This window comes from Ammodytes marinus (assembly GCF_949987685.1).
Source record: "Ammodytes marinus genome assembly, chromosome: 1".
NCBI classification, from domain to species: domain Eukaryota; kingdom Metazoa; phylum Chordata; class Actinopteri; order Uranoscopiformes; family Ammodytidae; genus Ammodytes; species Ammodytes marinus.
In genome coordinates this window covers 28528387-28540709 of record NC_137230.1, presented here as the reverse complement: position 1 = coordinate 28540709, position 12323 = coordinate 28528387, and the positions used below count along the sequence as shown (strand labels likewise).

The 12323-nt window shown below is 39.0% G+C and overlaps 1 protein-coding gene across 2 annotated transcripts in view; it reads right to left on the bottom strand.

Annotated features, from left to right (window-relative positions):
- The window catches only part of LOC307271188 (uncharacterized protein), a 29514-nt gene extending 17449 nt beyond the window's left edge, over positions 1 to 12065 (bottom strand). For both annotated transcript variants that reach the window (XM_080053578.1, XM_080053579.1), the window contains exons 1-3: positions 11803 to 12065; positions 2072 to 2212; positions 454 to 748 (exon numbers count right to left, since the gene is read on the bottom strand). In XM_080053578.1, coding sequence (XP_079909704.1) covers positions 454 to 748; positions 2072 to 2212; positions 11803 to 11861 — 495 coding nt within the window. In that variant the 5' untranslated portion in view covers positions 11862 to 12065. The remainder of the gene's footprint in view (positions 1 to 453; positions 749 to 2071; positions 2213 to 11802) is intronic.
- Between the last annotated feature and the right edge of the window lie 258 nt (positions 12066 to 12323).

The following is a 12323-nucleotide window of genomic DNA, read 5'->3' as shown; positions in this document are numbered from 1 at the left end:
TATCATCTGGAAACTAACTGGGGAAGCCAGATTTGAAAAACACTGTAGTAGAACATCAGACATCAAGAATAATAAAGACTGCTACGCTATCTGTTACACAATAGCAAGCTACACCTGAAATAATTGATTGGATTTATATAGCGCTTTATTTCTCTGTGACTCAAAGCCCTTTACAGGGTTCCAGGTTCAATTCATTCACACACAGTCATACTGGTGGTGGCAGACTGACAGAAGCGTGGCTGCCATTCAGCGCCAAAGGCCCCTCCGACCACCACCTCAAACATACAGCAATCATACACATTCACACAAGGCAAGGTGGGTGCCCAAGGACACAACAACCATGACACCGGGCGTAGATCGAACCGCCAACCCTTGGATCGTTGGCCAACCCGCTTAACCACCTGAGCCACAGTCGCCCCAGTATTGACTGTATTGATCTGTTAGGCAGTGTACCTTCTCCGGAGGTCTTGTTGAAGCTTTCTGGAACCGACAGCTTGGTTCTGGCTCACACCCCTCCTCCTCCTCTTCTTCATGGTGTGGCTGTTTCTCCGCTTCAGGCTCTGCTTTGTGCTGTGCTGCTGGTGTAGGTCTCTGGGCCTGGGCCTTGCAGTAAGTCCTCACCTGCTGATCATTACGATTCTCCAACCGGTGACTCCAGTCACTGAAGCCCTCGTCCTCCTCTAGAACCAAGCGGCAGATGGGTTTCAGCTCCTCGTCCATCATTGGACCACGTGGAGAACCGTTCAATCTAATCAAATCAAATCAGTTTTATTAATAATATCAATATCACAAATAGCCTTTTGCCTTAGTGGGCTTCACAGTCCGTACACACATTTCCAGGACATTTTGGGGTGGCCAAGGTGGGACACGGACCTAGAGTGGGGTGGCCATCGCAAACCTGAAGGAATGGCATGTGATGCTGTATAACATATGCAAAGATGATTTATAATCCCAAATCCCCAAATCATGTTGGTATCCATTGTAATGTTTGTTTTCAAGATTGCCTTGAAACTACCAGAAGAGTGCTAATATGCAGTTAATATACTATCAGCCTCCCCCCCCCCCTAAAATCGCCACTGCGTACACAATATGACACCCTCTGCCCTTAGACCCTAAACTCGACTGAGGAAAAAATCCCAGCAAAAAAAACTTTAACGGAGGAAATAATTGAGAAAGTCATGAATTCGGTTTGTGTTGACCGACACCCTGAGATCAATTTAAGTTGATCAGTTGATTGAAAGAGGACTGTAAGAAGTCTTATTTTTTCAAGCATGTCTGCTTTCGTCAGACCCACGTCGCCACTGTTTGCTCTCCTCCATTTCGTTGGCACAAGCTAAACAGAGCCAGGCAGCAGATGTCAGACAGAGCTGCAGCTTCATGCTTCATGACAACAGAGACCGTGCCCATGGAAACAATAAACAGAGGGGTGCTGCAGCCCACTGTTGCAGGTCAGCTCACATCAGCAGACTGGACCACCTCAGCACTGAATAGCTTAATGTTTTGTATCAAATAACTTTACAAAAAACTATTCCTTAAAGGCATAACAATAGCAATAATACATTTGTTAACCTTTAATAAGCCATTAGTTCCACTTTATGACCCTTATAAAAACTACTCTAGTAAAAAGTTATGGCAAAATAAAAGTCCCACAGTGCTAACATTTTAGATTCATTTCAGAACAGTTTCAAATTATTTTGTTTGTTTTTATTTATTTAAACTGAATCCTCTTATTTAAGCTGAGAGTTAAAAAAAACATTTATTCATGATTCCAAGGTCTTTTGTTCGAGAAATGCCCGGATGAGTACTTACTTCCGGGAAGATTTTGTGTATGGATGGATAGGTTACTTTCCCTACTCAACCGCCCCACAATGCATTGCATCTTTTCAAACTACACAGCATTTTTTTTTAAAGTTTCTGTATACTTCACTGTAAACGGTCCGACGAACCTCGCACACACAATTGATCGTTAAGTAGACAGTATGTAGTATATACATATATGTACGTTGAATATGCAGGAGGGAGAACGTTAGTAAGCCGTTTCGAACACAGCCCAACAGTTTGCTGCACTCACTCTCTGTTGTTTGAAGGCTGGTTGTGTTGGGGAGGGTCTGCGCAGGAAGGGCTCCCCTCCCCTCTCTGCTGCTCCCTGGATCTCCTTCTTTGTTCACGTTCCACCTCCTCAGCATCCTCCTGGCTCCGCTGGGCTGTCACCCTGCAACCAAAATGGATACCATGTGGTTTGTCACACTTGTACACTTCCAAAAACACTCATGGTTCATTGAACAACCCATAGGAACCAGTTAACATCTTGGTGCTCGAACACTCAAATTAAAATATTCCCTGAAAAAACGCGTCTATGTAAAGGGTTGGCACCAGGGCTTACAAAGACAGTTACATACAGCACAGAGCTTGTTGCAGCTGTTCACTGAAGCTAATTTATGTTTGCAATTATTCAAATCGTTAAATCTAAGTTCAAACCCCACAGCATTTTTACCATTCAAATTTTTTTGTTTGTTTTGTTTGACCAATGTTTGCCTGCACAGAATGAGCCGTTTTGCAGGTAATTTCTTCATACACAAGCCTCCAATAGGCTGAGAATCATGCATAAGAAAAAACCTATATACAGAATAGGAATAATTTGTTAATACAGCTTTCATCAGTTGGACGCTAGAACTTGATCACTTGCTGTTGAAGAGATGTTAGGTGTGCTGACTGAAATGATAAAGTTGGTTTCCCCTCCACCTCCCTGCTTGGTGGATAGCTGTCCCGAATCCCTCAATCCCCAGGCTCCTGATGCACTACATGGCTAAAAGTATGCTGACAACTGAACTTTACACACATACAGAATGTCATTGATGAAAATGTCACGTAAAATCCTCCGATATATTCTGCAGCTATAACTCCCTCCACACATCTGGTTTCAGGTTTAACAGCAGATGTTCGAACCAGACTACAGAGATGTTCTCCCATTCAGAGAGATGAGCATTAGTGATGTCAAACACTAAATTAAGGTGATAAGATCTGGTTTGTTCCAGTTCATCCCAAAGGCGTTGGCTGAGGTTGAGGTCAGGGCTTTGTGCAGGTCAGTCAAGTTCTTCCACACCAAACTGGGGAAACCATTTCTTTATGGACCTGACTTTGTGCACGTCATTTTAAAGAGCGTGAAACACAGCTGTTGACGCAAAGGTCCTGCAGCTGTGGCTAAGACACATGGTTGTCTAAAATATATCTGTATACTGAAGCATCACAACTTCTTATTATTAGAGATAATAGGCCTGAACCATGAGAAATGACCCCAGACAAGAAGTACACAACATTTTGTGGAAAGAGGCGTATATATCCAAGGTTGATTATGATATGTTACTTATTTTGTTGTGCATTACGTATATGATACGTTCACGAAGAACCATTTTTAAAACCCTGATATCTGCTCAATCGACGCTTTGACACCCAGCAACACATAATTCACACTCCTACTTGTTATTTTAAGGTATAGTGGGTAACCACTGTCGCCCCCCTGAGGAATTCTGAGCAAGTACAAAAACACTATCGGCACATCTACATAATGTAAGCATTTGGTGACCGAGTATGGATTTTACACCTCGTGTACGTCCAAGTTTTTTCTTAGCAGTAGCATCAACAACTTCTTCTTGGGATTTGTCTGAGATCATGCACCAGTGTCTATGGTCGACACCAGTTTGTAACGCTGCTATACTGTGAGATATACAGAAAGAGTTTCGTAGAGCTGATTGACTGCTTAATCAACTTTGTGTTAACTCATTTGGCAGAGGCTTGAATGTAACTGCCTATCATTTTTATGAAAAAGTTACACACTAACGCTACAACAGTGAAGGTAACTATGGAACAGTGTATGCATGAGGATTTTCTTGTGTAAGTGGAATTAAAGATCATAGAAAAATGTAGCTTCTCTTGTCTTTCATAGTACGCTCATTCAGTTCTTCTGTCCGATCGGTTTGAGTTTCCAGTGGGTGGGACTTGATAACAATAACTCTTTTTATTGTCCAAGCACATCTGGTGGAGCTTAAGCCAGCTGCTGTGCTGTTTCACTTAATTTCAATCTCTGGAGAGAAACAAAGACAGGGAGAGAAGGAGGTGAGGAGATGGAGGGGGAGCGGCAGAGAGACATTAATCCTGCGTACCCAGGACTACATCGCGTCATACATATGTATGTCTGGAGAACATCTTGCAACAAAATTGGAATAACAAGAACTTTGGAAACATTCAGTCAGCCATTTGATTGTTTGTCCGTTTGAAGAGACAATTTGGAATTTGGTTTTGTACAAACTAGTTTTCAAAAGGAATATTTAATTAGTTTTAAAGGATAATTAATGCAACTTGGAAGTTGTATTTTCAGATAATATTTTAGAGAATTGTCCAAAATAACCTGCACACCAAAGTAATCGCTGAGAACCAAAATTATTTGGTGCCCTTTCTGAAACTCCTCAAAACTTGGCCGGAGAAAAAACACAAAGGCTGGTAAAATAATTATCCAAATTGTCTTGTTTAAACATCAATCACAGCTCTACCTTGTTGATTTTTCAGATCAATTTATCTGGGTTTTATTATATCTGAATTATGTTGGTCAGTTTTAAGTGTCTAGATTTGGATTAGCACTGGAGCACTTTAATTATTTTACCTACTGTATGTAACTGTCCCATTTGTGTTTGTGTGTATGTGATGTCCTAACTGTGTGACGGAAGCTCACTTTTAAACTTCAACACAAGTTTACCGGGTACGAATAAAGTAACCTGAACCTGAACCTTCTTCTTCAACTTTGACCTAGAGTATTGTAGTTATTCACATGCAGTTTTCCTCTGGAATTATGGATTATTATCAACATTTTCAGGTACACACCTTTAGTTTTACGTTAAAATAAAAGGGTTTAGATTATTTGGCTACATTGTTAACATGCAACTGTTACAACTGTCTGAGTGATCAAGTGCCCTAACTCTTCAATTTAACAGGAATAATCATTGTAATAACCAAAATTAAACTTTCCAATTCAGCTATTCCTATTGTTCATGCAAAACATTAAAAGATCTTTCCAATGGAAATCAAAATCCACAGTCTTTGTTCTGGGCAATACAAAGCTTTAGCAGTCTAGCAAGTAAAACAATCAAGAGGATCATCCAAGGTGTAGTCCTTTTTAGCTAAGATAACCTTTAGAACCCATCTTTGCGCAAAACAAGAACTGGTAGAAATCTACTTAATTAGTTCTAAATTATCTTGAAAACACCAAAAGGAGTCACGTCAGAAAAACAGGCCAACGCGTTGAGGATCTTGGTTCTCATGAAATGACATAATGCAGACCATTTGGCTTTGTTTGGAGTTAAGGTTGTTTCAGTTTTAGTCCAAGTCACTTCACAGGCAAGTCTATAATTGATTTTCGAATCATAGTTAACCTAATGATTGATCAAACATTTGGCTTGTCATACTGTAATTATGGAAATAAATCAATTTAAAAATATAAAAGGCTGATTCAAAAGTTGTTTTGGCTATGGCTATTGGTGAGGACACTGGCTATGAAGGGTTGTGAGTCAAACATGCTGCCATCATTATTATGTGGGAAAATGTTCCTACATGTGATCATACTCACTAGAGTTGCAGTGGGAGTAATATTGGCAAGAGTCGGGCTTTAGTTCACTGTAAATCAATTTGATATGTGATCGGGCTGCTTTGGCTTTTCAGTCAGGCCATTTCTTGTTGGAGAAATAGGTCAACAGGGGATAAGGTTTTACTGTTTGGACCTCAGTGCTGTCTGAAATGGAACAAGGGAAAGATGTATGAAATCCTTAAAGAAAAATGTGTTGGTGATCTTTAAAATTTGTAGCCTATGTCTACAATTCACATGCACTTTACTTCTATTGTCAAATAATCAACTGGCGGCTATTTACAGTCCACACAACACGTTATCTTATGTGAACATGATGTAGCCTATCTCATATATTGTTTGCCTTATATTGTCAGCTATTGTCTTATATAGAGATTGTGTGCAAAGTTAAAAGCTTTGCATGCCCTGCATTAACCCAAACCACCTTCCTGTAACTCAAGGGAAGTAGATACATTTAGCTTTTCATATATTCAACGAGCCTAACAGTAATCCAAGCAGCGATTTTTGACAGCAGGATATTATTTGATTAACAATTAAGTACTATATTTACAGAAGTTCCAGGATACAGGGTTTCTTTTGTGCATAAGATAAAAAAAAATCTCTTTGAAGATTTTGGGAGGTAAATATTTTACCGATGACAGATGAGATATTAAACCCACAGCTGGAGGCAAACCAGTCGCTGCTCTTTCTCAAAAAGTTTTTATCGGAAGTGTAGGAAATCAGTAACTGCAGTAGATGTAGGCCTAGATGATGCATGTCTGCTGTGCTTTGTTCACTGCTGCTACAGGCCTGTCTCTGGAGGGAAGTTTGTGCACATGTAGGTATCTTCAGAGTCGGCCGGGGACATTAAAGACGACGTTGCAAAGCCCTAAATGTGAAACGAGCAAATTATGGAGCAAATCTGTCTGATACGCATCACTTTTTCCACCATTTACACAATGAGGCAATGGAGGCCTGGGGGACGGCATTTTCTTTGTGTGTACGCGTGTGTGGGGGATTGTGTGTATGTGTGTAGTTGAGCAGGAGGGGGTTCAGGAGTCAGCCAGATGATGTCATGGCCATTAAGGAAGTTGCAGCTATAAAAGAATCCATTGAACTCAAAGTTCAGTGTCATTTTCAGTGACACTGAGCACACAGCAATGTTCCAGCAATCAGATCACATCAGGAGAGTGGAGTTAATAACAAAAACAACACACGGAATCAGGCTCTTCTGCTTATTGGACCGTTATGGAAGAAGTTTTTAGCAATACCTCGGTATATAAATAGTCCAGTACAAATTAAAGTAAAAGTAAAAGTAAAGTAAAAAAAGGTATTAGAATCAAAGTACCAAAAGAAACAGAACTTGTAATGCATAACGGCCCCTTTCGTAATAATCCAATAATATAATATATTATATTGTTGGATTATAATCACAGATACATGCACGTATGTGTATCACTTTAATGGTGCAGCTGGTTAAATTGGAGCTAATTTGAATAACTTTTCATATTTCTATGATAATAAAGTAGCCTATAAAATGATTAATAAATAAAGAGACCAAGTGCCTCTGGTTTTTAATAATTACAGGAAGGAATGTGCTTGAGTAAAATGAACTCTGTTGTTTTATTCTATACTACTGACAAGATTTCTCTCCAAAATTCTAAATAAAAATATGGTAATTTATGTTGAAAAGTATTCCATTATTTTTTCTAAGGAGAAGTAGCCCTAACTGTTTGTAAACATTTGTCAGTGGATTGATATGGCAGAAAGTGATCCTTCAAAACAATGACATAGGCCCTTGGCAACCGCCATTCTTTGACAGCAGTAATTAGTTGGAAAAAAATGACCGTAGAATACCGTGATTGACCTATCAAAACACAGGATTCATCAGTGCCATGTAATAAAATGGAGTAATACGTTCAATATTTTCCTCTAGAATGTAATGGAGTAAAATGACAAAAGTTACATACAGTAGAATAACTAATTACACAAGTCTAAGTACCTCACAACTGCACTTAAGTACAATGCTTTAGTAGGCCAAATGCACTTAGTGACTTTGCACCACTGGTAGTAGCAGTGGAGCTTAATCAGAATAGACAAGATCAAGTGGCCAAAATAGGATAATGGAGAACTCAATTGTAACAGAATAATACAAAAAAGGAACAACAGGATACTGTTCAGTGGCGGCTCGCCCATAGAGGGCGATAGGGCGCCGCCCTCCTTGAGCCATATCAGCAAAAAACGAAAATATAATAATTAATAATAATGATGTTTTTTTTTTTTTTTGTATTTATAATCATAATTTATGATTTCAATACAGTTTTTACCTGCATCTAAGTCTGAATATCATTGTACAATCAGCGTCTGTGCTCTGTACCGTCACTCTGGGGCGATGTCGGGCTGGTTGAAAATCGCCCCCAGCGCTCTCATAGACATCAATGTAAAACTTTTTTTTTTCAAACTGCAAGCCTCCCCATGCAAGCCCAAGCCTCGCAATGCAATCTCTATGGGTTCCGGGGGTGCTCGCCCTAACGTGTTGTCGTCATACGTACAGTAAACAATAAACCAATTACAGTGACTAATACAGTCACATGTCCAGTATGCAGCCCAGAGCGGTCATATTCAAGACCAACACAACTTTATATCAACTCAGGCTAGGCTGGCAAGCTACTTACTTGATCGGACTCGGACTAGGTCTTTCCCAGACAAAATGTAACCATCAAGCAAGTATCTACCAAGATGGATTGGGGGATCTTATAAACGCGGATTTTCACGGGGCTCGTTTGAACGGCTAACGAGGCTAGCAGGATGCTAATGCGCTAACGCTCTGTCCTGCTGCCGCTGCATGATGATATGGACTGTATAGAGACAGTGCATAACGCGTCATAATCTGAGGCCACGCCCATCGTGGGGGAAAACAATTCACAGCGCTCTGTTCACTTTCTATTGAATGACACTCGTATTCGGCAAACAAACTTAATAAAAACGTAATACGACATGCCTTTCACAAATACACGTTACATACTCTAAAGCCACGACTCTTGTCTGTCTATACGAGCTGTTTTTGTGAAAATTGATTGAGTAATTTTCCATATCGAGACAAAACTCTTAACTAATGTATGCTTTATGCTAGGCTAATGTTAGCCTTCTGCTGTAGGCTAGCCAGGTCGGACGGGAAAAAACACCTCAATATCTAAAATTACTCAATCATTTTTCACAAAAACAGCTCGTATGGATAGACAAAAGTCGTGGCTTTAAAGAAAGTAACGTGTTTTTGTTAAATGGATGTTTGAATAAGTTTTAATTACGTGTGTTTGCAGAAGACGGGTCTCCTTCAATACAAAGTGAACGTAACGGTGTTCAACGGTTTCCCCCACGATGGGTCCGACCGGACAAAAACACCTCAATATTGAAAATTACTCAATTATTTTTCACAAAAACAGCTCGTATAGACAGACAAGAGTCGTGGCTTTCAAGAAAGTAAAGTTTTTTCGTTAAATGGATGTTTGATTAAGTTTTAATTAAGTTTGTTTGCAGAAGACAGGTCTCCTTCAATACAAAGTGAACGGAACGCTGTTCAATGTTTTCCCCCACGATGGGCGTGGTCATGGGCGTGGCCTATTTCATGCACTGTCTCTATACTGGCTTTTTATCCATCCTGATGGCAGCACAGAGACCGCATGGATATGGGTGTCACCCCTATGCATCATCTCTCAGAAAAGGTAAAACAAACATTAAACATCAATCTGCATATACGAGCCAGCGCCGTTCAACAGCTGATCGGCTATTGAACGGCGATCAGCTGTTGATCGTCGTTTAGCTGACAGCTGCTTTCACCGTCCGACATAAACCCGCCTACCAAGTGCTGTAGACAGTAGTAACCCAAACCAATATGATGATTAGCACTGTTAATGTTGCACATGCTATGCCAGCATCCATTTTTGTCTCCTAACTTTTAAAGGAAGCCTATCTGAGGAGCACACTGGTAGATGACAAGTTATCTGTGATGGCCACAGCCGGATAATTAAATCATTTTAGAGCTAAAATAATTTTATTCAAGAAATTAACTAACTTAATTTCCAAAAATACTGTACAGTGCAATGCTTGTCTAATGTTGCCAGAGTGGTTATGCCAGATGAACAGGAAAAACAAACAGTTAAATGCAATATGACATTGTCATATGCTATCTGATTTAGGTTAATTTTGGGTCATATTTCCCATCATGGCAACAATTGCCCCCCCTGAGATTATTGTCAGGAGCCGCCACTGATACTGTTAAAGGTGCTTGAATTAAAATGGATTTCAATCAAATGAGAAAAAGATGCACAGGAAACCAAACGGTCCAACTGCTACAGGTTTTTGCAGTTGGAGATGTTATTTTAGAATGAAGCTGATTATTCTAACGGCTTTGTCTTTTTGACATGATTAGTTTGCACCATTGAAGCAAGCCTTTATTGACTGACCCTAGAGCTGATGGGCTAAACTATTGACATGATTATATGATTTTTCTGACTCAGGTGTTTAATTAGTTGGTCCTTAAATAAACCACAACAACTTGTTTCTTAAAGGTTGGAAAAGACTTCACATTTGGTGAAAACAAATCGTATCATCTTACTTTCATAAACTCAGGTCATCTTTGTCTTTGTTATTTGCTCATGTTCTATCTGGTATTTTTGTTTTGGGTCCCTTGCTGTTGTACATCTTCTGAGAACACAGTATATTTTTACCATTGATCGGCAAACTTTTTATGCTAAGGAAGAAGTCAATACAAGAATACATTTTATTCGGCTCCAAGAAGCTAATTTTAATTATTATAATGCATGTCATGATGGAGATTTCCAAATGTAACCGTTGTTCTGAGATGTTAAGTGTTAAGGAGAAGTATGTCTGTCTCAGCCTGACACACTCCTGTCAAGGTTGCCACATTTAATAAATTAAATATGGTTGACATAACAGACACCAATGTGACGTTTCCTGCAGTGCGATGCCTCTGGCTCAACATAGATCAACAGTCTCTCATGCCATTAAACTGTTAGGAGCTAATGATGAGTCAGCTGATGACTGGAGCTTCACATCATATTAGTGCATTGTTTTCACCAAGGCTGGATGATGATGGCTGAAAGTATTCTAAGAGGTATGTTATTCTGTCACCAATGATCAAGCATTGATTTATGGGAGCTTGTGTGGAATTTTGGCATAGTATTTAACACATTTCAATGTTTTGTGTTAAAGTTTGTCCTGTGTTTTAATCTGGCTGTTTAAATCTCATAATAACAACAACAACAATAATAATAATAATAATAATAATAATAATAATAATAATAATAATAATAATAATAATAATAATAATAATAATAATAATAATAATAATAATAATAATAATAATAATAATAATAATAATAATAAGCCCCACTTACCCCCACGCATTCTCCTTGTTATATATTTATTTCTCCTAAATTCAATAATTTTCAACCAGGACACACATTACAAGAAGTGCGAAGGTATTGACAAGGTTTTTCCTACATTGTGTTTTTGTAAACATAAACTCTTTTTTTTCTTTGTGGATTCCAGATGTTGAATATTAGTATCAATATAATTTATCTTTACAATGTTAGTACTCAGTCAAAGCTTTACTTCAGTAAAAGTATCAGTAGTTTAAAAAGTGAAAGGAAGAAGGAGATAAAATGCAAACGCAGCAAGATAAAGAAGACAATTTGTTTCATAAGAAAAGTATGGTGGAGGAGTTTTCAGAAAAATGTAAACATAAGTATTAATTACTATATTAACATATAAACCAACTTATTAAAATCAATCAAGTGGAGATATTTGAATACTTTATATTCAGCTTGGTCTGCTGTGCTCATAGGTTTTTAAAGATCTAGTCGAAACTGAAACTATAAATATAGATTTGGTGGAGAGAAATGTAGAACAAAAGTAAAACCGGAATACTAAAGTCAAAAACAAACTCCTCAGAATTGTTCATGAATACAGTACTTGAGTAAATGTTATTTTCCACCACTGGTTTATAAATGTTCTATTACTTTATTATGACTGCATGAAAAATGTAAATTACCTTCTTCTCTACAACTACACAGAAGTCACTTTTAGAAAAATGACTGATTTCATTCTGCAGGTGCGACTTAAAAAATAAAGCTGTGTGTTTGTTGTGTGTTGAAAAACATTTGTCTCACCTGATGAGGTTCTGCAGGAGCTGTCTGCTGGAGCTCTTTCTCCTGAGGGACTCTGACATGGTGGACTGGACTGGTCCGTAGTCTGGTTCTGATTGTTGTTAAGCCTCTGGTTCCTGGACCCCGATCTTGGTTCTGGGTTCTGCAACCTTAGATCTTTCTTACAGCTGCTCTCTTGTTCTTCGTCTGTCTCCGCGGCTCATGTTGGCCTCTCTCTCTCTCTCTCTCTCTCTCTCCTTCTCTGTTTAGGCACAGCTCTCTCCTCCCTTCATGTGGTTTTCATTGAAGCATTTTGACCCCCCCTCTCCCACCCTAACAAGGGTCACGTGACACTCCCAAGACCTAGAGTAAGATGATATCATCACAATGGATCGGTGATAATATGATACGATTTATACTGTACATATTCATGCTGTGAGGGGAGGGTCACAGTAGGAGGCAGCGAGTCAGCAGCTCTGCACATGGAAAAGTATAATTCAGTCAAAATCAAGTCAATCTTTATTCATTTTTTAAAAGAAAACAAA